The sequence below is a fragment of the Balearica regulorum genome, chromosome 1 (assembly GCF_011004875.1).
Source record: "Balearica regulorum gibbericeps isolate bBalReg1 chromosome 1, bBalReg1.pri, whole genome shotgun sequence".
Lineage (NCBI taxonomy): Eukaryota > Metazoa > Chordata > Aves > Gruiformes > Gruidae > Balearica > Balearica regulorum.
This window is the reverse complement of record NC_046184.1, coordinates 146,052,111-146,078,433: the sequence shown is the minus strand read 5'-3', so window position 1 is coordinate 146,078,433 and position 26,323 is coordinate 146,052,111. Positions and strand designations below refer to the sequence as shown.

The window sequence follows — 26,323 nt, the reverse complement described above, 5'->3', positions numbered from 1 at the left end:
GGACCCCGCCTGGCCGAGAGGGACTGAGGCTGGGGCGGGTTGCGCGCCCGCTCCCACCCCGCCACCCCTCAGCGAGGAGGGGATGAGCGGCCGCCCGGGCGCAGCTCCGCCCCGCAGGTAGTGAGTGCCCCGGGGCCGCGGCGTGTATTGCTGCCGGGGGACGCCGTGGGGTCGGGAGACCCCGCCGCCCCCGCCGCCTCATAGGGTCGCGTCGCTTTTCGCGTGGGGGACGGCGTCGCCGCCCGGGGCTGCGAGTCCGCGCCCCGCCAGCGCCCCGGGCCGGCCGTGCCTGCCCGCGGAGGGCTCTCAACTTTCCTCGGCGTGGCAAGAAATGTGCCGGGGCGCCGCCGAGCTGCTTTGACGTCTTGATCCTCTCCGAGAACTTAACAGGATCGCAAAGCCCTCCGAGCTGCTTTTCGCCGTGAGCCGGGCTTAGGCGCGCCGGGCTTCGGCTGTAATCCACCCGCGCTGCGCGGAGGGGCGGCGGGCCGGGCCGGGCCGCGCCGCCCCGCCCGGGAGGGCTGCCGCTGGCGGGGGCTTCCCGGCGCCGCGGGCCGGGAGCGGGGTCCGGAACGGAACCGCGCCGGGGAAGGGCAGCGCTACCCGTCAGTGTTGCTTAAGGATAACGGCCCCGAAGAGCCTGCGTTCAGACAGACGGACAGACAGAGAGTTTCTCAGTTCGGATATTGCGGGGGAAGCGTGGCAAGGTGAGTGTGAAAGAGGAGGCAGTAAGCCTCCGTTTCTGTTACGCTTGTGAGAGTGGGATCATGTCCTGTGTCCGACTTCAATTCTAAACCATAATGCAGAAGCTTGAAATGGAAACGTAACTTACAAGCTCTTTTTTTTTTTTTCTTTTTTCTTTTTTCTTTTTTTCCTTTTTTCTCCTTTTTTCCTCCTTTTTTCTCCTTTTTTCCTCCTTTTTTCTTTTTTTCTTTTTTTTTCTTTTTTTTTTAAAGAAAAGCGTTCATTTGATTAATTGACACAGAGATCTGCATATCCACAATTAAACTGGATTCAGTACACAAGTCCATACAGAAGTGGGGCTGGTGGAATTGCCCCACTCCTGATGACTGAGGCTTTGCTTTGCTAGTTTGATCCATGTGCCTCTAAGTTCTCAGCTGCCTGGTGCCTGCAATATAAGCATGAGGTTGTCAAACGCAGTATAAAGAAAATGCTAGCAAATACTACAAGCACACTGGAAGGAAATCACTCTCCTGGAATTCCTGGTGCTCCTGCTAAATTGACCTTGGTTTTAGCAATATGACATATTTTGCAAAACTTGTGTAGTGTAAACAAGGCCGTAGTGTGCCAAAGAATGGGCAAGATACAATAATGACTATAATCAGTGTCTTTCTCTAATGCACGGTCCGCTCACTTGCTAAGAGGAAAAAGCCAAAAGAAGACAAGGAAAAATGACATGAACATTACTTTAAATCTGCGAAGAAAAGACGTTAAATGTAGGTATTGGTACTGGTTACTAGTGGATGCTTTTTGTTACATTTTGTTTTCCAGATTCAGAGTTGTTACAATCAAAGCAAGCAATATGAGGACTGTTGTATTTAAAATCTGTAATTTTCACTGTTACAATTGATTACATTGTAGTTTCAGATGTTACATTTTTTGAAATAGCATAACTTTACCTTCAGTTGGCACAGTTTTTTTTTTCTCTGATATTTTTATGTTGTTTTCTTTGAGTGTGCATGCTAAAACCATCTGATTAGAAAAGTATACAGTGCAGATGATAATAGGACTGTCAGGATGTCTAATCAGCAAGGGTAATCATGGTAAACAAGCACTGAATGACTTGAGGGAAGAGCATATCAGCTTTAAAAAATTATACAACGTCCTTCCATGTCAGCATCTCTCAGCTCTGCCTTCTGTGTACCTCTGCACATCCCAGCCTTTGTCATCCAATTTGCACCCAAGCTCTGTCATTTCAGTTCAGCACGTTATCTGGCAGCCTTCTCCAATGTTGCCATCTCTTTTCATTAGCATCTCTTAAATCCTCTGCTGTCAAATGCCTTGTTACTGCACGTGAAACGTGACACAAGTTACCTCTCGTGTTTTCCTTCCCTAGCCAAATGGGATGGCTGTGATAGTTTACATAAAAGTGGGCAGGGAGTGACGTTGAATGGGTAACATTCACGTGGATGCATGTGCACATGTGTAAACATATATGTATATTTCATAGATACTCATTCAGAAATGTAAGCCTGCTGCATGTTAGCTGTATTCATGCCCTTGTTATGTTCACTTTTAAGAGTTACCTTCGCAAATTAATACACTGACATAAATGTTGGCAGAACCGGTCAATTTTAGACAGTGGTTACAAAAGCCTTGCACAGAGCTTATTTGCTGTATAGAAACATGGATACCTGTATCATGTTTACCTGTACTTGCAGCAGAAAGAACACGATGTGACTTGGTTGTCCAGTCAACTGTAATTTGTAATTTACTGTGTTTTAATTTACAATGTTATGTTCAACATACACAGCTAGTTTCTCCTGAACACTTTCCAGTCTAAAAAATAATGCATTCATAGAAAATGGTCTGCAAAAAAATTTAGAAGCTCTTAGAAAATTGAACTGCATTACTAATAATCATAGAATCGAAGACTGGTTTGGGTTGGAAGGGACCTCAAAGATCACCTAGTTCCAACCCCCCTGTCATGGGCAGGGACACCCTCCACTAGACCAGGTTGCCCAAAGCCCCATCCAACCTGGCCTTGAACACTTCCAGGGATGGGGCATCCACAGCTTCTCTGGGCAACCTGTTCCAGTGCCTCACCGCCCTCACAGTAAAGAATTTCTTCCTAACATCTAACTTAAATCTACCTTCCTTCAGCTTAAACCCATTACCCTTTGTCCTGTCACTACACTCCCTGAGAAACAGTCCCTCTCCATCTTTCCTGTAGGCCCCTTCAGGTACTGGAAAGCCACAATTAGATCTCCCTGGAGCCTTCTTTTCTCCAGGCTGAACAACCCCAACTCTCTCAGCCTGTCCTCATAGGAGAGGTGCTCCAGCCCTCTGATCAGCTTCATGGCCCTCCTCTGGACTTTCTCCAACAGCTCCATATAGTTCATAGATGTAGAAGGGAAACTCAGTCCAAATCAATTTATTTAAAAGATTATTTTGCTACTACAAGGTGCCAGGGACTCAACCATCAAATGGATGAAGGATAATCATATGCATTTTCTTCTAAAACTATAAATTATACATATATGAATATGCAGTGTTGTGTGTGCACATCCTGGAGTACCTGTGAGAGGTAAGGTATTTATTTGACAGATCTTTGGTACTGAGGTTACTAGGCTATGCATATAAATTATGTGCATTTTCAGGAGATATCAGTGCCCACAGATTATGAAAAATGCAATAAGACGTAGTGGAGAGTAATAAAATTTGAAAAGCGTACTTTTAAAAGAGATCATGGGATTTAGGAGTTGTTGATTTGAACTGTTATACATAATGATTCATGAGGGTAAGGTGGTGCAACCTGTTTATTATTTTTTCAGCCCCTTGGGCTTGATCCAGTGGCCTTTATACAAAGCTGATTTCCGTGAGAGTGTGCCAGAGTTAAATCTGCAGGTTAATTTACAAACCTCCAAATAATTGAAAAAAAATGTTGCACCTTGTCTACAAACCACATAGTTGCTCAAAGATCCAGTGTCCAGTCTTTGAAGTCCATTTGTTGCCTGTACTGGTTGATACATTGGAACTGCAGACTCACGCAAAACATACACAACATACATAACGCACAGCTGAACTACAACTATTACAAAGTGATGTAACAAGGATCATGTAGGTGGAGGTCAAATCCCAAAATAAATCCCAAAGCCTTACCAGGGTTGAACCTGAGAGGCTATGTGAGGATTTGGAACATGTATTAACTAAAATGATGTAAGTGATACTATGGAGCTTATCACCGCTTCCATAGCAATAAGTAAAATGTTGTTGAAAGCCTCAAGAACAACAGTGTATTACCAACTGCACAAATACATAAAATCCATTATAAAATCATATGTGAAGTTGCCTTTTACTTTGTGACAGTAATACATATTTCCCCTTGAAAAGCTGGGTTTGTTGTTTGTGTTTTTTAATTCTGCCATATTTTCTGTGTGTGGTCCTTTTAATCTAAATAAATAAGCTTTAAGAATATTAAGTGGTGGTATAAACAGCCTGATCTGCCATCATTACTTGATAAACAACTATGTTTACTTCATATCAGAAGTATTAATATTTGTTTTGTTAACAATTCTGAATTAAGTTAGGGTGAGTTAACATATTCTGCCCGAAAGAAACAGCTAGAGTAGCCCAAATGTGAACTCTCATTGCTCTTGAGAAGACTATAGGAATTCAAACTTCTTTCACAGATGTTTGAAAGGCTACACAGTTAATTTTGGTGGCTTAGCCTATAGCCAGCAACTTCCTACATTTGATATAATTTGCAATATTTAAATGCGTACCTGTGTGTTGGCTTTTTTTTTTTTTTGCTACTGAGCACATGCAAAATTATCTGAAACCTAGGCCACGAGGCTGCTCAGAGGCCTTGACTGTGTTCAGATTGCAGTGGGTGCTGAAAACAGGCATTCCTGCTGCTGCTCTGGTATGTGTTCTCAGAGCACTGCAAACCCATCAGAAAGTTTCTGTGAGTACATCCCATAAACTACTGGTAGGAGGCTCCGGAGAAAGGGGTAAAACTGTTTTTGGCTTGCTTAAATTGAAGCAGACTTGAGAGGTTTCTCATTTTCGATGCGCAGCTCCTAAGCGCAACGCGATTAGCTGCACATGGGTGGATAGACTTGAGAAAGGGGGGAGTTATGGCTGTGAACTGGGTGCCACCTCCTTTCGGCCTGGAGTTACATGCCCAGTTACTTTCAGTCTCCCATTTTAGCTTCAGTCATTTCGTATCGGCTGGCATATGTAGCTTCTTTCTCAGTGTCTTATTCCTGGGTCCCAGATTTTCTGTGTGCCTTTTTCTGTGTAGGAAATCACTGGATAGTAGAGCTCCTAAAATTTAGGTACGGCAGCCTTCATACCTCTAGTTCTAAGTCTGTAATGTTATAAAGAGATAAATAGAACCTGATTTTCAAAATTAGGAAATGCTTATGCGAATCTGCAGTTTTCATATGTTACTTGAAATCGTATTTGTTGTCAAACAACTGGCTGTCTTGAAAAAACAGATCTTTTATACCAAACAGTGCATATAAAATAATTTGACACAAAACATCCGTTGCTATTGAGTCCAAAAGGAAGAGGATAAGAGAGTACATGAACTATTTGCATTTGGAGTAGGGAGAGCTATCACTAACATATAATTTGTTACATTTGTAGTAGGATAATACATCTTTCTTGTTTAGCTCTAGTTTCAGTCTCAATGATTTATGCACTGAAAAGCAATATTCTTGAGTGCGAAATTATTATTCATCCCTTTCAGGTCAGTACAATTTGTAGCAAGGAAAGAAATACTAAGTGAGAAAGCATGTTAAAATTTTGCTTAACTCATTGGTAAAGATGTCAAACTTTCAAGAGCTAGGATTGTTTCAGATAAGTTTTGTTTTGCCGACACTGGATAATTCTTCAACCTGAGGCAGTTTTTGTTTTCCATAGTTTGACTTGGTGTGCTTAAAGATAAATCACTAAGTTCCAGAAAATTACAAATTACAAGGATACTTTAAGGGTCCAGTTCTCCAATTTGGTTGCCTAAAAGTGAATAACTAGATCCAGGCTCAGAGGACTATTGATCTGTCTGTCTCCTTACATCACTTGTGAGCTAAATACCTGTTTTAAGTGCCTAACAAAGATTTATCAGACTTGTCAGCCTTTAGGTATTCAAGTTTTACCCTCAGTGTAATTACTAGCTTTAAATATTCAGAGCAGAGAGCGTACTTCAAATATAAGAGAGGTTTTATAAAAGGCAGACACCTACTTGCATGGGGCACAGGTGCCCAGGGGCTGTGGGGGGGCTGCAGGGGCTGCCCATGCTGGACACAACTGGCTCCAGCCGGCTCCAACCCACCCACCGCAGGGCACGGCTGAGGCCTGCAGCCAAGGTAGTCGTGCCTTGCAGGGAAAATGTATTTAAGAAAGGGTAGAATGCTGCACAGGCAGCGTGTGAGGAGTGAGAAGGGAAAAAGAAGTGTGAGAAACAGCTCTCCAGACACTGAGGTCAGCAAAGAAGGGGGGCAGGTATTGTTCCAGGTGCCAGAGCAGAGATTCCCCTGCAGCCCATGAACAGGACCATGCTGGAGCAGATATCCACTGGGGAGGACCCTACAGTGGAGCACGCAGATATTTCCTGAAGAAACTGCAGCCAGTGGAGAGATTCCCATGCAGGAACAAGTTCTCCTGACAGGAACCATGGCCCATGGAGAACCCACACTGGAGCAGGTTTATCCTGAAGGACTGCAGCCCATGGAGTGGACCCACACTGGAACAGTTTGTGAAGGACTGCAGCCTGTGGGAAGGACCCACACTGGAGCAGGGGAATGGCGTGAGGGGGAAGAAACATCAGAGAGGAACCACCATGGACTGACTCCAATCCCCCATTCTCCACCTCTTGCACTGCTGGGTGGGGTGGAGGAGGTGGAGGAGTTGGGCTTGCAGGAGTGAAGTTGGATCCGGGGAAAAAAGAGGAGGGGAGATGTTTTCGTCTTTGTTTCTTACCGTGCAACTCGATTTTGACTGGCAATGAATTAAATTAATTTTCTCCAATTTCAGTCTCTTTTGCTTGTGAGGTCAGCTTTGTGTTTCAAACTGCAGTTTAGAGTGGTATGGTGGGTTGGCCTTGGCTGGCTAACAGACACCCACCCAGCCGCTCTCTCACTCCCCCTCCTCAGCAGTCCAAGGGGAGAAAGTAAGGGGAGAAAGCTCGTAGGTCAAGCTAAGGAGAGGAAGGTCACTCACCAATTTTGCCTACATATTTTTATTTGATAGCTTCTTATTCTTTGCCTTTCTAAGACAGGCAAGCCCTGTTTTTCTTTCTCTCCCATTTCTATGTCCTTCATCATTCTTGTCATGCTTTTATTCTGCAGTATATTTCTGTTTAAGAGAAGGATTAATAGTGTTCCAGGTAAGTCCACACTGTTGTTTCATGGAGCAGTTTTAGTGTTCTTTGTGTTGTTAAGACTTTCCACATATACGTTGTTAGCTATTGTGTCAGCAAGCCCGTCCTGCACTGACCAGGGCATTTCACTGAGCTGTATGTATGTAGTGTTCAGGTTTCCTTTCTGAGAGCATATGGTTAATTGGGAAGCATATAAAGTAGTAGTTTACATGCTTTTTTCACCAATATTCATTGATTTCCATTTGCTGACATTGCAGATCACTAGCCATCAAATTGAGAAATTGATCTAATTGATGTGGGTCACCCTGAAGTTCCTTGCACTCCTCTTTTGTTTCTCCTGCCCATTGTACTTTTTGCCATCCTGAGATCTTCTTGTCTCACTGCTCCTTCTTTTCATCAGCATAATTAATGAGATATTTTCCTGTGGAACCCTGAGGAATATTGTTCTTAAACTTTTGCGGTGGTGAAGGTGACCATTTAATTCTGTTCTTGCTTTCTGTCTTCTAAGGCGGCAGTTTTTCATCCAGAATAGTGTTGGGTTTCGTATCCTATGACTTGTTTTGTTTCTTTATTGGCATAGCTTTTGCAAGTCTATATAAGGTATACAACTGTTTCTGTATTCAGTGCTCTGCTGGCATACTCAAACCATTCCAGGAGATTATGAATATCCAATTCCAGTATCTGTTAGTAGTGTCTAATTCCAGACTAGTAATATCTAATTTCAGGAGATTAGTAACATCTGGAGAAGCCATTTCAGTTTGAAGTTTAAAGAAATACTGTACTTCATGGGTTTTGACCAAACTTTCAGGAACTGATGCAGAAGTGACAGCTCTGGAAATCCACCTACAGTGTTTGAAATATAGAAAGACATTGTTCACTACTCTCCAGGGTCAAAAACAATGGTCTTTTCAGTGAGATACTACATGTTGTTGGTAGCAAATTATTTACATCATCCCTGGACTTCAGAAGGTTTTTATTATCTTGTACTTTTACTGGTTTTTAAGAGTTATTTTGTCAGAGATTATAAACCAGGTGACCCTTGTTTAAGAACTGCTGTAGATAGACATCAGTCTGATTGTCAGTCACCAGAACTACTGACAGGGTTATTGTTGTGTTAGGTGGCAGAACTAGTCAAGATCTTAACTCAGTACTAACTTTGTGTTGGAAATACATCCTGAAAAAAAAGTTAATACTTTGTTACTTATCTTATGAATCATTCTGTTTTTCCCACTATCAGGCTTTTAAAATCTTACATTAGAATAAAGTGGAAGTTTAATGAGGGTACATGAGGAATACATGATGCTGTTCAGTAGAAGAGTGACAATTTATCCCTCCCTTCTGCAATGTGATAGAGAGTTCTATTTTGATTTAAAAACACAATAAAATCATTTGGCTGAGCTTTATAGGAGAGCAGGGTCTATACAGAGCAGTAAAATTCAAGCAGCTCATGCCACTTTGCTCTTAAAAGTTATCTTTCGTGAGACTTAGTATAGCTCAAAGCAATGGAAATGAAATAGGCAGCAAGAGCAACTATTAGTAGGAAGAAGCAATTTGCTGCTGTGCTTTACTTTCTGTATATGCACAGCAATTTGTCAGCAGGAGGCATGCTGCTCTATTTTTAAATGAAGTGGCTGTGACACCCTGGCTACTGCATCGTAGCCTCCTCTTGTAATTTCAAGCCTGGGCACTGAGACAGAGTGTAAATTGTAGGCCACTTTTGCAGATTTTGCTAAGCTTTACTTTGAAGAAATCAGTAATAACAGAAGGAAAATGACATTTCCTTCTTACGTTGAATTATGCTTAAATTAATATATGAGAAATGGGAGTTACTTTAATACTCATTGTTATGGCAAAATAAATGTGCTAATCACCTAAGCACTATTGTGTGTCATCTATCTAATTCTGTGTTACAAAGTAAGAAGTAGTAATTATAACTAAAAAAATGATTTATGAAAAATTTTCCTGGAGATGAGTTATTTTGACATTGTACCTATTTTGAAACGTATTCATTTGGCTGGTTAATTTATTAATAACGGTGCTTGTCTCTCAAAGGCTGAATCATTTTAAATAAATCATATTGATTGATATTTATAATGGATATACATAAATAATTTGACAGATGTTTTCTGAACAGGCAAAATTGATTCATTCTGTGAGACTGCTCCACTTAACATTGTTATACGTAGTTATGTTTTTAGCATTAATTATCTGCACTTTACGAATTAATTCTTCTGAGCGAACATTCAAATCTGAGAGTGGGTTGAAAGATCCCTCTTTATTTTTTTATATCAATGTGTCATAGAAGTGCCCATTTTTTCCCCCAGTAAAGCTTAAGTTAACCAGTATGTACAGGGTTCAGTTTAAGGTGAGACACAGTTATACATCAGTTGATCTGCATGGAGGTAAAATTAGTGATGGGAAATACTAACCAGATTTTCAGGTGTTAAATGATGCCCAAGGGGTATTTCTAGACTCATTTCATTATTTCTGGATGAAAAAATTAAGTTAATCTATTTTACATTTTGAAATATATTAAATAATTTTAAAAGTTTTACATGATTCCCTTTAGTCTGGGAGTTGAGTGGAGGGTAAGTTGGGTATCTGGTTTTTAAGAAACTGGATGCATAACATAGACCTAATCATGGATTGTGAGTTGCTTCAGGAATAATTCAGGGCAGAATGTTAGTTTCTGTAAGATCTGTATTTCATTTGCTGCTAAAGGTGAATGTTGTATGGTCAGTGAGAGAGAGGAGAAAAAGCAACAGTAGATGGTCTGAGGTAGTTGAATGATCCTAAGAGAATTTCATCTGGTCATATCTGAAACAAAGAAAGTTCCCGAATGGAGTTTCAAAACTAAAAAAAACCTAAAAAAAAAATAAAAAATTGCAAAAGTCAAAGCTTTCACTGAAAATCTTTTTGTCCCTCATTTTTAAGACACTTGTGTTGAGTCTTAAAATTTTTTTTGCAGGTGAAAGATGTGATATGAGTTTGGTAAGGCATTGAAGGCCAAATCAGGAATTTAGGTCAATATCCTAAATCTTGTAGGAGCTAGACTGCTAAATATCTTAACAGAGCTTGTCTTGAAGCAGTATAATAAAAATGACATATGGAAATAAATGAAAAAAACCCCAGTTTGTGTTTACTGCAGAGTTTAGATAATATAGAATTAATGCATGACATATATTAAGCTGAGGGATATATTCCATTAATTATCTGCTTGGTTAATACGCATTTTCAGAATGAAAAGCTTCATCATAAAATAGATAATATTAGCACAAGGGGATCAACTTAAAATGGAATGGGTTGTCCTAGCACATGTGTCACCTAGCTTTTTTTTGGTTAGCTTTCTAACAGTAACCTTCTTCTAATGAGATTTTATATGCAGTTTCACTATGGATAATAGGTATGATAGTGTAGGTATTCAGAAAGCCCAGAGACTAAAAAGAATATAGTGTCATGTAACCCTTTTCTCTGGTCTTGATGAATTTTCTTTGTTACAAATTTATTAGCACTTTTTTCTGTCTAGTGCAAGTAAATCAAGAAACAGGTATCATATTGTGTGTTTAAGTATCACTGGCTTTTCTTCAAATGGTTGAATTTGCTTTTTGCTGTTCCATTGTTTTAATAAATTGCTCTTTTTAAGTACTGAGCACATTTCTTTTGCAGCCTTCACAAAATGTTTTTTTTTTTTCCTGTTGCAGCTGTCATTTAGATGTTGGTATGTAAAGCAAAATGGCAAAAATCAACACCCAGCACTCCTACCCCGGTATGCACAGACTGTCTGTCAGAACTACCAATGAAGATATTGAAAGGCTTGAAAATGGCTGTATCAGGTAATATGTTCTTTTCATCACAGTTAAGAGGACAGATTGCAGTGTAATTTGCGGCACTCCTCTAGCTCTGCATTATGGGAGTGTTATATCATGATATTGTTGACTCAGTGCACTTAACTGACTTAATAATGTATATTCAAAGTACAGAGGAGACAGCAACAGGAAGGTTGTCATGGCTTGCAGTTTTGGAACCAGACTCTGTATTACCTCAGGAAGAAATCCCATTTTCACACCAGTGGGAAATACACCAACTCAATAAGGAGAAACCTCTTTCTCAAGTCGCCACACAGATAGCAGGGTCTGTGCTTCCCACAGAGTCTGTGGGATTTGGAGAGAAAAGGATCCTCCCAGTGCCATACAGTGAAAAGCCTCAGGAAGTTGGTTGTTTTTTTTAAAGTATCCTCTGCAAATCACCTAGTTTCTGTGATAGGGAACATCTGTGGTGTATAAAGAATATCAGCATTTTTATACTGGCTTTTCAGAGCCTCGCACTGTACAATGGAACTGTAACAGTTTCTTTACATTCACTTTTTTCTGTTTTGATAGTTTTAAAGTGTCTGTTTAAAATGTGCCAGTGAGCTTGCACTTGCATTTTACACAGTACCAGTCATTTGTCTCTGGTGGGCCTGCAGGGAAGTGTCTGATGATCCACAGCACCTGTATTGACTGGAAAAAATGTTCTGCTTTTGGATTGTTACGGTCAACCATCTCAGCTATGTGGACCTTGTCAGATTGTCTCTTGCTATTCAAAAGCGTACCCAGACTAGAGCACTCAGAATCCTGCTGGGCTGATAGGACTGCCTGCGTTATGATAATTTTGGATTGCATGCCCCTAGCATCTAGTATGGATGGGATCCCCGTCCTGTTTGAATTGGTCTTTTTTTTTCTTTCTTTCTGCTTTGCTTACAAGTCATGTAGGTGTGCCTACCCTAGTAAAAATGGAGCTGCTTTTATTCTGCACACTATGGCTTGCTTGACTTACTTATACCATCCCATGGTCTCCTTAGGGATATTTGCAAGAGCCATGTCCCTTTGTCTCCATTTACAGTGATATCTCAGAAACAGGGAAAACACAGAACAAAATTAGCCTCTTCCTTTTCTTTCTTTTTTTTTTTTTTTAATGTCCTTTTTGTAGAGGATATAAATGATTGGCAGGTCATAGAATGGAATTAATGGCAGGGATGTGAGAGTGTGGTTATAAAGGTTTAAATGTAGAATTAAATCACTGCAGTCATCCGCAGTTCCAGAGGCAATGACTTGGTTATGACATGAAACATGACTTGCACTTTATCATGATGGTGATGGTCTTGAAGAACCATTTATTTAAAAGAAAGTTTGCTGTTATCAGCGTTAATTACAGGAGTTCATAGGTGAGTAGAAAGATCCACTCTCACTCTGTAAAAGAGATCTCATATTTAAGGTTTTTGGATTGCTGAAGCGATTGCTACTAAGTATAGACAATAACTTTGTAATACCATTCAAAGAATTCTGATACAATTTTTTAAATTCGGATTTGGTTTAGAATATGCCCATACCAAACGACAGATCCCATCCAAAATCTTAGCTCTTCTTTGTCTTGTAGCAAAATATACAACTGTAGACATTGGGGAAAAAACCCAGTTTTTCTAGAGTAGCAGCATTTCTCCTTTGCCTTTATCTTCCTCCAACTCCTGTTGGCTATAGTTCAACAAAGCAATTAAGCACATTACTTAGTTCTCCATAAAGTCAATGGGTGTTAAATTTATGCTTACTGCTAAGGATGTGCTTAAGTGCTTTTCTGCTGTGGAATGAAGTATTATCAAGGAAAAGCATTTACTGAAACAGTTAACAGAAAGGTGCTGGTGATCTTTAAACTGTCATTCTCTATGATGCTAGAGTAGGTGATTCATGTGCCCATATTCTTTTAGTGTAGTGTGCTATAAAGTTGGTCCATTTCAAAAATCAACAATACAAAAAATAACAAATGAGTCTTCATTTTTAAAATCCAGACTCTGTATAGAAACAGCTCGAATAGGAGAGACAGCACATTAGCTTATAGACACAGTTTGGCTATCTACAAGTTGGAAGTAGGATTCAGCTGTGGCTCGTAGACATCTGGATTTCAGTGTATTTCTGTGAGTAGGTGTCTATAAGTTCTTGCTGTCATCAGTGGAGACGTAGTCAGTACCAATAGTGGTGCCTAGGGAACTGTTTGGCTTACCCTGAAGTTGAATAACTCTTCAGGCTCGTTTGGCTGTGCTAATTATGAGAGGTATTTAGTTGCCTAAAATAGGCATCTAAAGCTATTTGAGATACCATGGAGTATCTGAAGCATTTAGTTGGGGCTAGTGGATGTAAGGTAAGACCTGTGTGCTCTGGAGAGGTCAGATAAAGTATTTTGAGGTGTTCCAAATGGTACTGGACTGCTATATTGAGGCAACTGGATCAAGCCCTAGGATGACAATTGAATATAATGGGAACTCAGATACTCGGCTTATATTAGACACCCTAATTTAGATCACTGCCATCTGGAGACAAATCCTGCCCTTGAAGTCTGGCTTATAGTCATTACTCAAAAGGTCTTCAGCAATTCCTGTTTAACTGATCAGAACTTCAAAACAAGTACTACTAAATGAAAATTCTGGGTTATTTGCATACATTTTAGGTGAAAATGGTCTTCTAGAGTTTGCTTGAAGGTCTTTGCGCAAATTTAGAGCCAAATTAAGTCAAGGCAAGGGACAGGTACAGAGTAGGTGCTGATGTAAATATCCTTTCCAGAGCTTACTCTGCTAAATATCTCAGAAGCATGGGAATAAATTGGTCTTTAGAGAGCTGACGAGGCATGGAGCAGAAACCTCAGTGTCAGTGAGTTTTCTCTAAGATACAGTGACATTGCTACCCCCATAGAAATAAAATATTTTTCAGCATAACCCAAGGAGGCACAATCATCTGCTGATATTTCTGCTTTGTAACCTGCTCTCTATTTCTTGGCACACTGCATATTTTCTTCTCATGTTGATTTCAGACCGTGTAACACCCTGGGATAGTAATGGCAGTGGTTACTGTTTTGCTGCAGATACCAAACAAGTTTACGGAGTTCAGATGGGAATGAGTCTATCTTAAAAGAAAAATAAAGTAAAAACTATGCCACGCACATTGAGGGTGTTACATCAAAAGCTCCATCTGTAACTGTCCCTCTGCATCAATATAAAGCCAGCTGACAAATAAGGCCTCTTGTATTATCTGAACAGGGTTGAGGAAAGTCAGGAATGAGTATATGATTTTTGTAATAGGGACTTACGATAATGGAAGGAAGACTTCATTTTAGATTTAGACTTTTGATTTGCATTTGTGTTGGGTTTGCGTGGCAAGGTTTTGGTAGCGGTGGTGGGCTACAGGGGTGGCTTCTGTGAGAAGCTGCCAGAAGCTTCCCCTGTGTCTGATAGAGCCAATGCCAGCCGGCTCCAAGACGGACCCGCCGCTGGCCAAGGCCGAGCCCATCAGCGCCCCTGTGATAACATATTTAAGAAGGGAAAAAACCAGTTAGGGAGAGCTTTTGCAGCTGGAGAGAGGAGTGAGAAGATGTAAGAAACTCTGCAGACACCAAGGTCAGTGCAGAAGGAGGGGCAGGAGGTGCTCCAGGCGCCGGAGCAGAGATCCCCCTGCAGCCTGTGGTGAAGACCATGGTGGCTGGTGGCTGTCCCCCTGCAGCCCATGGAGGAAGGATGAGGGGGTGTAGAGATTCCACCTGCAGCCTGTGGAGGACCCCATGCCAGAGCAGGTGGAGACACCTGAAGGAGGCTGTGGCCCCGTGGGAAGCCCACACTGGAGCAAGCTCCTGGTAGGACCTGTGGCCCTGCGGAGACAGGAGCCCGCGCCAGAGCAGGTTTGCTGGCAGGACTTGTGACCCCGTGGGGGACCCCACGCTGGAGCAGTCTGCTCCTGAAGGTCTGCACCCCATGGGAGAGACCCATGCTGGAGCAGTTTGTGATGGACTGTAGCCCGTGGGAGGGACTCACGTTGGAGAAGTTCGTGAAGGACTGTCTCCCGTGAGAGGGACCCCATGCTGGAGCAGGGGAACGATGAGAGGAGTCCTTCCCCTGAGGACGAAGAAGCGGCAGAAACAACATGTGATGAACTGACCATAACCCCCATTCCCCGTCCCCCTGTGCCACTGAGGGGGGAGGAGGTTGAAGCCGGGAGTGAAGTTGAGCCCAGGAAGATGGGAGGGGTGGGGGGAGGTGTTTTAAGATTTTGGTTTTATTTCTCATTCCTCTGCTCTGTTTTGCTTAGTGATAAATTAGATGAATTCCCTCTCTAAGTTCAGTCTGTTTTGCTCGTGACGATAATTAGTGAGTGATCTCTCCCTGTCCTTATCTCGACCCATAAGCTTTCTGTTATACTTTTTTCTCCTCTGTCTAGTGAAGGAGGGGAGTGATAGAGAAGCTCTGGTGGGCATCTGGCCCCCAGCCAGGGTCAACCCACCACAGCATTCGTGTGAATTAAAGTGGAATACATTTGTGATTGCTGTGTAATATTCGACAAGTGCTTTCGTAAGAGTCGCCTGGTGGAGTCCTTCGTGTATTATTTTCTGATCCTGTTGCAGATACACATAAGCTGTATTTGTAAAAGTGAAATGCAAGCACTTTAGTAATGTTTCCACAAAATGATTTTGGTTTTCCTGAGTTATCTACACATGTTGTATCTATAACTATTTTGTAAGGTAAACTTGAATTTATTTACAAATTATTATATTTAGTTATAGCATAAACCTAGAAATTCTTGATGCACATATAGAGTAATCAGATAATTGTTTCTTAAAAAGTCAAGCAACCCAAATAAAAATATAAACTTCAAAATTTCACTAGTTGAGATCATAATCCACCCAATTCGATTCCAGCAGTTGAGTCCGAGAGTTTTGCCTTTTTATTCCTACAGAATACAAATTTTTCAGTGAGTGTGTCTGATCACTTATTTGTAAGAATCTGACCAGAAAGTAATTTAAATAATTTGAAATTTTGAATTTGTTTTATGGTACTCTGGATCAGATTGGAAGGTGTTCAGATCAGGTCACATTAAGCATGCCAGTTTCTTTCACCTAGATTAGATTAAAACATTTATTCAACATACTTCTGGCTCCGGACACCAAAAGCCATACCCTAGATTGAAAACTTTGGGTTGTAGAGGGTGCCATTAACTGCTCTGTAGCTACTGCTAGCAAGAGGACAGACAGTTGGTAAAGCTCTCACTGTTAGAGACGCACATGAGTGCATCTGTGTAGGGACAGTGGAGCACAGCTTTCTGCACTGCTGAGGAGCATGAAAGTGGTGATCATGCACACGAAGCACTTGACAGATGATGTACTTAGCAAGTATGACTCTGTGCTGATAAGTGGAGCTGGTAGGGCAGAATTGCTTTTCATACCTGATCCAGCTTGTTCAGAGCTCACTCAGCTCTCTCTGCACTATTCTGCATTGCCTTCCTAGGCATCTACTCAAAATAAAGCTGAGCTCTTCATTCTTAGCCTTTTATTTATTGTCAGCAGACGCCCAAACACAACAATGTCAGTAATAAAGGAGACTGGGACTAACAAAAGTTTGCAAAAAAGAAATAAGAAGGGTAGTTAACTGCATTTTGGATAGCAATTTTCAACTCCTGCTTGGCTCTCTAGCACACATATCAAAATAGAACATTGCATTTCAGTCTGCTTACAGAGGCTAATAAAATTGAAATAGATCTCCTTCTGAGACTTCACAAAAAGTCTGATTGGCCTGATTTCCTGCATCTGGCCTCTGTGTGGGTTTTTCTTAGACTGATAAAGAATGCACTCTGATATTCTTTTTTTCTTTTTTAAATTCGACTTGGAAGGATACCTAGAGCATTTTAATCCATGTTTACTTTGTTTTCTGTATTATTAGTCACTAGCTTATTTTGTCACCCTTATATTTAATTATGTATATTTAGAGCAAATATAATAACTTCATGTACAGTCACTAAAAGTAGTTGAGTTACTGCAACTTAGTGAGATACTCATCAGAGTCACTGATTGAACACAGACTTCTAATCTATCCAAATGTGAAATAAAAAATACTGGCTTAAGCCTCCATGAAAGGCTATCTATTTCTGCAAAATACAATTTTTTTTTTTCATATCTGAATTGTGACGCTTTAAGTTATTTTCTAAGAACTCCCAGTATCTCCTTTTAAAAATGTGTTTTCAGGGCTCAGAAATAGTAATAATTGGTAAGTAAGAACAGAGGTAGCAGTATTAGAATTTATTGCTGTCTAAGATCACACAAAGTATATGTTTTTCTGTAAAAAGGAATAAAAGGACTTAAAACTAGCCATAGCAGTGCAGTCTGAAAGACTGACTAGTCCAGTATCCTTTCTCCAGCAGGTCTGTAGGCAGATGCTTCAGGAAAAAGAAAAAATAATGGGCACACTGCAAGTGTCTTCAACATACTTTCCTCTACTACTCTCCCAGCATCCAGCTCAGGAGACTGGTTGAGCTGAAGGCAGGCTCTGTGTATCTGGTAATCCGTCATGGATTTCTGTTCCATGAGTTTGTTCCTTCTTTCCTTGAAGCCATGTTAACTTTGGCATCCACAGTATTCTCATCACGTACAACATCAACTAGGTCATAAAAGGTTGGTTTTTTTTTAATATTAAGAAGTGTCTGTTGGTGTCTACTTATTAGAAGAGAAGAAGAAAGCAGTTAACAAGATGACAATTCTGGGAGTGGCAGGACCTATCTTTTTAAGCACGGTTCTTTGTGTAGAAATAATAAAGTTCTAATTCTCAGCTGTGAGTACACAAAAAATTGAGTTGCTAATTATCCTTTTGTGAACATTCAAAATGCTGTTACCAGCTCTTATGGAGATACTGCAAATATCATTATAGTCAGTGTTTGCCTGGCAATACAGATTAAGAGAGTCATGTGAGAGTTCTTCTTTGCATTACGAAGGGGGAAAAAGTGATCCTTAATGGATGTGACAAAATCTTGTAAAAGTGACTACTAAAGAATGAAAAACAGAGAAAACGCTAGGAGTTTTATAAAAAAATCCAGAGTGAGCCCTGGTAAAGTCCAGGTTCCAGTGAAGTCAATTTGAAAACTCCCTTACTGAAAGATGAGGCTAAAATTTCATCTATTTTTCTCAAATGCTAATCATTTCAGTGCTAATAAGTAGTCTTGCAATTACAGGAACTTATGGGAGTTGGCAGACTGCACGTAGGTTAACATTATAATCGGTATGTGCAGTCGTGTGCAGTTGGGCTGTTGCAGTGTTTTCTGTACGTGGCAGTAGCATGAGGTGCCTCCTCTCATCGCTGCCAGAGCAGCTCTGAAGATCTGTAGCCTGTTTTGCTCTGCAATAGGTGAAGTTTCAGTTACGAAGGGAGCAGCATTAGGCCTGTAGTTGTGCAGCTGGTGGCAACAGGCTGGTAAGATCAGCAGTGGTGCTGCTCAGGACTAACTACTGTAAAATCACCATTTTCCTTTTCAATCCAAGCAAGAGCGAAAGCAAAAAGAGATGTGTATTTGCTTTTGAGTCATAAAAAGGAACTGCATTGGTAGAAATTCCAGACTGTTATACCCAGACAACATCTAGGAGAACAACATTGAAAAAAGCAGTGGGCAGTCGCATTAAAGACCCCTGAGGATGAACTCCATGTTGAAGGAAAGCTGCCGATGCCTTACAGGAAGTGTTAGAGTAGAAAACATGCTTCCCATAATTGTGTATCTGCACACCAGAGTAGTACTGACCAGTAAGGAATCAGCTTCTGAGCTTGCTGGAACAGATGGCAGAGCCTCCACTGACTTCATCTCACGTTGGATGGCTCCAGAAAAGTAGGAATATAGGCTTAGCTCTATGTTTGTCAAATGTATGCCATATTACTAGGAATAGAATGATTTGATGCATTGTTTCCTGATGTGGAAAGAATCAGATGGGGGGAAGTCTGCTGGATGCTATACGGAATTCTTAAAAAAAATTTGCTTTTGCAGAACTCATTCACTGTGTGAGGATGCGTCTTCAGAACTGCAGAGAGTCATTTCTGTGGAAGCAAGACATCTATCTGAATCCCAGACGAGCTCATTCACAGGCAGGGGAGCAATGGCAAGGTAACGTGCTAACTAATACCATTTCCAGTATTAAGTTTAACTTGTTGAAAGAGACTGATCACAATTTGGAGGCAAGATAAGAAGAACCATCAGTTTCCCAAGAACATAGATGGAGTCCAGCTGAAGAAAGTCTATAAAAAAATAACAGAAGCTGCTCAATTCTGAACTCATCACTTATTGCTAATAAAAACCTTAGTAGAATCCTAGAGGTGCTGAATGAGCTTACACAAATTAGTCTGAATTAAAAAAATAATATTATTTTTACATGATCAGATCTGAAAATATATTGAATGCTGAGTGAGGTCAGTCTGTGAAGTAAATGGGTAAGAGTTTGGTTCTGGCTGACAGCTGATGTGGTGTTTGTTTCCTATCAAATGAGACATAATTATTGTTCCCTTCTTGGTAGATGGCTCTGGCAAGGGAGGAGACAGGAGCTCTGGTGCTGGGAGTGCAAGAGTTTCAGTTTTTAGAATTCAGTTATAATTATCATGGATTGGGAGCCTTAATCAGCAAAATTCAAGTCAACTATTTGCTTAAGTCATTTACTTTACTGGAACTTAAACATAAACCTGAAGTGGAGCTTCAAAAAATTATTGCCTCTGCTTTAAATATTTCCAGCTGACACTGCAGAGCTCTGTCTTCAGATACCATTGTTACACACAGTACAGACCATACTCAGTTTAAGCATAGTGTGTTTCAAAGAGTAAAGAAAAAAATTATTATAAAACTAGAGTGTTGTTTACACTTCAGCCTTTTGGATAGTGAAGAATAAACTTGTATTTCCCTGTTTGGTTGTCAGATAGTGACACCACTGCATGTAGATTACAAAGTCTACAAGAAGTTGGTTTTAGGTGGAAAATACTTATAGGTGTGTGTTCTGTGTAAACATAAAGCACATGAATATATAAACTAATATTGAGAACTTCCTTTTTGATCTTTGTCTATATTGTTCTTTACCTTTTTCAGGATAGTTTGAATTACACGTGTGTAGCTACCGTTACTTATGCTCTGAATATACAAGGAAGCCTGTGATGAAAACACAAATTCTTAGCAATTTAAGTAATGTTTACATACCGTGCCTCTTGAATGCACATTCTCAGGGGCCTAAGTCAACAGCATCTGATGGACTTCGCTATCTTACTTTGAGATATAAAGGACAAAAAAGTGAAAATATATAGCATGGCAGAAATCTGGAAATTCTATTTTGTTCAAATAGAGAGACTCCCAATCTTACTTGGTAAAATCTGTTTGCTCCTTAACTAACAGGTCTCATCAAAATGCTTCATTTTCTAATGTAAGTAAGAACATCCATATTAGTAGTTTTCCATACCACTCCTTATGTGAAAGCTGAGTTCTGCTACAGAGAAAAGTTCTGTAGCTTAATTTTATGCAGCTTTTTTTGAATAGAGTGAGGAATCTATTAAATAATCTCAGACTTTTATGCGGAGCTTTGCTTTTCTTTTGCGTTCTTGCTAGGCTTTGAATTCTTTTACTTGTTGGAAATTTAGATGATTTATATGATGCTATCTTGGTACAGCACAAAAGAACTAGAAGTAGCTTTTTCTAATTTCCGATATATGATATTATTCCTGCCTTTTTTGTCCTTTTTATTGCAGGGTAAGAAAACCTGGGCAAGATCTATGAGGAGGTGTAGTTAGGCCCTTGAGAACTGCAATCAAGAGGCAGATGTACTTTACCATAAGATTTAAATTGTTGATATCAACCTCTTTGTGGATTCTGAGCATATGTAATACTAGCTGATGCAGAGAGAATGTAAAGAGATTTCCTTGAGTAGCCCAAGGTCTCTGTTAGAAGTTAAGCATTGTTCAGGATTTCATTATGCTGTCGTCAAGGCCAAAGTTTGGGAAACCTGACTGAACACGACTTTTGTCTGAACTAGACTGCTGATAGGAAATAATACCATATATTGCGTGGGTAATAAATATAATCACTTTTGTAGATTTCAATCTCCATTATTTTAATTTTTTCAGAAACATTTCCTTTTGGCCTTTGACAGAAAATATTGTAAGGGTTTGTAATGTGAATTAGTGGGTAGAGAAAAAGATACATGATACAATGATAAAATAATTACATTGTCATGATTTTTTGCTTATTTCAGTGCTCTGCTAGAAATTTAGGATGGAGAAATAGTGCTTCCTATGTGGTAGGCAGGTTTATATTTGATAGACAATTAATATGTCTGCAGACAGACATTCAAATCACAGGGAAAGTGGCTGAATTTTTATCATTCCTTATTTCAAAGTCCATCCTCCCATACCAACTATTCAGCTTTTGTTTCCACTGTGTGTACCAGCCCTTGAGCATGTGATCCTGTGAGTATTTTTTATTTCCTAATTCTGTCAGTCGAGATTTCCCCCATTATCACATAATGTCAGACATTTGTCAGATGTCAACTGCCGTACCCCAACCACTTGGTTTGCCCCCACTCGGCAAGAATATTCTTCTGTTGCTCCTGTGGTGCTGGTACAGTGGACTAGGAAATGATGTGTGAAATACTTTCCCAATCCACTGCAAAAGGTGATGTATAAAATTGTGGAAAGTGACTGGGTTCATACAGTTAATTCATCAAGTTTAATTTCGTGGCAGGTGGAGAAGTGGAGAAAAATCCTCCTGGGCTACTGTTTGTGGGGATGTTTTAACCCATCTGATGTTCTTGTCTGGTTCAGTCAATGTCGTATGTCTGTTCCATGCAGGCTATCACGATTTGTTGTATCTGTGAGGTCATGGGCCGCAAGACATTTGCACCATGAAGACCAAAGACCTGATTCTTTCCTAGAGCGGTTCCGAGGGCCAGAGCTCATAGAGGTGTCCAGTAGGCAAAGTAATATCCGCTCCTTTCTGGGTATCCGTGAGCGGCCTGGGGGAGTAAACAGGTAAGAAGATGTGTTTATACTTTAAAGGAAGACGACTGAGGTTATGGTATTTTCTTGGTGATTAGGATGTAAGTTTTATTTTAAGAAGAGGGTAAGGAGCTTAGCATGGGAGATGAACAGAGTATCTAATGCTGCCGAGGAATCTTTGCATAACTGAAGTGTTACGGCTTTCAGCAGGCTTTCTCTTTCCCACTCAAATGCAGTGTGGCAAAGATCTTCAAGTAAAGGATTTTGATTATGCTGCTTCAGACAGAATCGTTTCTCAGAACTGGAATTTTAGCATATGCTACCCGTGCAACTTGATGTTGCTAAATTCCTCTCTATTGAGAATGAATGCAATTTTTATATCAAGAATTTAGAATGTTGCTAGTTGTGGCTTTTCAGGACATTAATGTTACGCACATTATCTGCGAGTGTTAGGAAACTCCAAACAAGCAGTTGTGCAAAATATGTCATTGCTTTGTTACACCTACTCAGGAGTTTAGCTGTTAATGTTACAGAAGACTTCTGATGCAGGAATGAGAAAATCTTTCCACTGCTGACTTATTAGCATATACTTAGTCTAGGGTATGGAAGGCATTGTATTAATGTTTTATGTTAATTTTTTTCCAATAAAACAACAGAGGCTTGCCAGAGAAACCTTTATGTGTTTATAGTCTTTTGACTTGATGAGTTATTATTACTTTATAAATATATGATACAAAGTTTTAAATTTAACTCCAGTTAAAGAGGAAAATAAAGTCCCAAGACAAAAGTTGACTTTCTGTTTGGCATTATGCTTTGAAGCATAGACTCCCATATTTTTGTGCTTAGTTAAAGATTGGTAGGTAAGCAAGTAATAGGTTGATTTGTTTCAAAATCTCAGCTAGTCATTCAGATTAAAGCAAGAGCCTTTGAAGGGCTATGCATGACACAGGTTACCTTGATTTATGGTGGTCCAACACAGCCTTATTATCTTCACTTGATCTACTCCTTAGAAATTCAGCTCAAAAGTGTATTTTCTTGAATTAGCCAGATTGTTGTCTGATTTTTCAGACATCTGTATCAGTAGCAACTGCAGATTTGAAGTAATTAGCCAGATTGTTGTCTGATTTTTCAGACATCTGTATCAGTAGCAACTGCAGATTTGAAGTAATTAGAGAGGACAACACTGATCCTGGGCCAACAAACCTCTGTATAAGGCTATTAGAAGTGAATTTGGGAACACCCATCCTTGCCTTCTCTGTTTTACACTGTTGCCGCATGACAGCAACTCCCAGTTGTTCTATCATGAAGGCTTAATTCTGCAGCAATGATGCTTGTTACTTATCCACAAGCCTTGGCACTACATCTGTGAAGAAGACTTGAAAGGATTGAAGAAAGCTTGAAATAGTAGCCAAATAAGTCCAGGGCTAAGAATAGTGAGATGCATATTGCCATGCACTAATATGCCTGAGAACAAGCTTCAGACATCAGATGTGATCACAAATGTGTATGCTAAGCACATGGTAAAAAGAAACTGGTGCCTTGAAATAGTTATGCAAAGGGGCTTATCACTGCAGTCAAAGTTGACCTTCCTAATCTTATCAGTGCGTATGTGAGAAGCTAGTAAATCAGTCCGTCATGTTGGTAAACACGTGTATGAAATACCAGCAGTCTTTACACTCTTTAATGTGTTTTATTTAACTTGCGGCAGTCACTGGCCCTTGGCCAGGTTTAATGTCAACTATAGCAACAACACCAACGAAGAGTAAGTACTGATAACTTCCAAACACCTTTCTACTACTAGCTCCTTCTCTTTTTCCCTTTCCGGCCTAGTAACATTTGTAGTATAAAGTCCTTATCTCTTCCTAAGCCTTTCCTAAGAATATAGTTTAATTCTAAAGGAAGATCTAGTTTTCTTAGTATGAGAAGCATCCTTCCTGCTCCCTGTGAACTTCTTTTTGTCTGAAGTTACCCTTACCTCTCAAGGAGTGAATTTGATTAAACATTTAGTCCCTACCTCCTCTAGTTCAGCTGGCTGATTTTGCTGCATTGCCAATTGATTTATTAATTCTTCAGTTTTTAAATGAGATTCATGTATTGACTTTCTAATAGTGATTTTCCTGTTTTGACATCCTAGTTCCTTTTTGCAAATCAAGTGCCCCAAAAATTTCAGGTTGTCAAATGAGAAGTGGATACTGATCAGAGTACCAAGAAAAGATGCATGTGTGCAATCTAAATGAAAACTAGCTGTCTTTTTAAAATGTGTGTTTCAGTTCAGCAGATATTGTTTGTGTAGATGTAGAGAGAGTGACAGGCACCGTAACAAGGCTTGCATTGCAACAGAAGCTCTGACACAAGCTGTCCTTTGGAGTCTATTTTATATATTTGACAAGCTATTTCAGTGTGTTACACCAAAGAGAAATCTCTTGAAAAGTTGAAGAGCTCCTGGAATTTAAGATCACCCGACCCCAATGTTTGTTGCATGTCTTAGACCACAGCTGAGGATGTATCTGCTCTGTGGCATCCAGCAGCAGACCTGTTCTCACACATGATGATAGTTAATTTTTTTTCATTGCTTTCCAGATGAAAACAACAATTAAAAATAATCAGGACAGCTTCTGATTATGTCAGAAATAGTTTTAGGAAACTCTTGGGTTTTTCTGCAAATAGTTCCATCACGGACTGGCTCAAACTGTACATTTTAAATGATGCTGCAAAACCTTTGTGCACATACCTCAACAAGAGGTCTTCCTGCTCCTGAAGCAACGTTTTGGTTTGGTTTGCGTAAGTTTTATTAAAAAGGGAAATCAATGTGCAGTCAACAGTGACAGAGATGTGCAGAATTTTGTTTAGATTGGTATAAAAAAATACTAAAAGCCTGGAGCCTAGCCTGCTAGTCAGGGCCCAAAGGACTGATTAGGATGGAAATACTGCTTTCTTACTCTGTTTCTGACAATGACTCATGTACCTTGGGCAAAACTTTAATCCTTCAAATGTCTCATTATTTTTAAATGAAGACAGCACCTGTCTGTCTACCTGCCTGACAGTCTGAAACATAGTTGATTTGCAAAGTACTTGACTGTTGAGAAATGCAAATACTTGACTCATTCAAAGACTATGACGGTGTTTTTATAGGGGCTGATGAAGACATGGTTTCTAAGTCTGAAGATGCCTGCTCCTTTTAACATGCTGGAAACACAGAGTGGATGCCACTGTATTGCTGTAAAAGAGGACAGGCACAAACAACTCGTTTATTAGTTACTGGATTCCAGTTTACTCAGTAGCACTGATAAAGAAGAAAAGATGCAGGTCTTTTTGAATCTTTGGGTTTTTCATTATGTTAAAGACCTAAGAGTGCCTGCCCTTGGGGAACTGTAGGTGATGATTTCAAGTCTTTGGTTATGGCCAGCCTTTTCCTCTGAGTAACGTCCACTGCCAGACTACAAGCAGATGAGAGTATGGTAACTTGGGAATTACCACTATAGAGAAATGAACAGAGGTCACAGAAATGGAAGAATCTTACTTATGAAAGATACCTGTAGTTGACAGATGAGTTTATAGGACATCTCAGGCCAGAGAAAAAGAAGTATTGGCTTAGATGCTATGTGACATAATGTTTTTTCTCATTTTTAAAACAAAAAGGAAGAGGAAGTTGGATTTGTCAAAATAGTCTCTCCAAAGTTCACCACCACTGAGACTTTTTGATTGATTCTCTTTCTCAACCTACTTTTCCCCGCATAACAACATCCACAAATGTACAGTGGCCCTACCCTTTGAAAATTATGTTTACTCTTAGTTCTTCCTTTCTGGTAAGAATGCCAGACATTTGAAGTATTAAGGAGCTATGTTAATGCTAACAGCAGCAACTGTGAATTGGCCTTTAGATCAGGCACCATGCATGGTAATGAGCAGTGAAATCCTGACATGTTTTTTTAAATACAAAAGAGTTTTTGGGGCAGATTTGAAAGAGAAGCCATAAAAGTCCAGCGAGGTCAGAGGCAGAGAAATAAATCCTTGAGTGGCAGTTCCCACTGCTGTGTAGAAATCAGCCTTGGTAGATGGAAAACTGTTTCTTTGAGATGCATGTATAAATAGAAGATCAATCAACCCAAAGGCTCTTTTCTCCTCCAATTATGCTTCCTTGCAGTGTATAATTTTAAAGGTTTCAATGGTCAGCTTGGTAGGTATTTCCCTGGACACGGAGGAGTGCAGGAAGTCAGAATTTTTAGCAAATGAGTCTGGGCTTTTCTGAATTACATTGTGGTGCTGCACAACTTATGGAACTATGGAAGTGTCTAAGGGTACGAATTGGAATAGGTGCTCATTGCTGATAGGTGAAAGCTACTACTAGGCCTATTATATTTATCTTAAGATTGGTGACTGTTGTCTTCTCCCTTGGAGTGCTTTTTTCTCCCTGTAACAAGCACATTCATAGACAGGACTGCCATTCACATCGTAGACTTTTTCTG

General features: G+C 40.1%; 1 protein-coding gene across 3 annotated transcripts in view; it reads left to right on the top strand.

Annotated features, from left to right (window-relative positions):
* The first annotated feature begins 503 nt into the window (after window positions 1–503).
* Window positions 504–26,323, top strand: part of CNGA3 (cyclic nucleotide gated channel subunit alpha 3) — a 38,318-nt gene continuing 12,498 nt past the window's right edge. Inside the window, exons 1-5 of one of the 3 annotated variants that reach the window (XM_075737651.1) lie at window positions 504–707; window positions 10,768–10,899; window positions 18,880–18,996; window positions 21,711–21,890; window positions 23,566–23,619. In XM_075737651.1, the coding sequence (XP_075593766.1) occupies window positions 10,799–10,899; window positions 18,880–18,996; window positions 21,711–21,890; window positions 23,566–23,619 (452 nt within the window). In that variant the 5' untranslated portion in view covers window positions 504–707; window positions 10,768–10,798. The remainder of the gene's footprint in view (window positions 708–10,767; window positions 10,900–18,879; window positions 18,997–21,710; window positions 21,891–23,565; window positions 23,620–26,323) is intronic. The other 2 variants (XM_075737635.1, XM_075737643.1) reach the window with 2 other exon arrangements.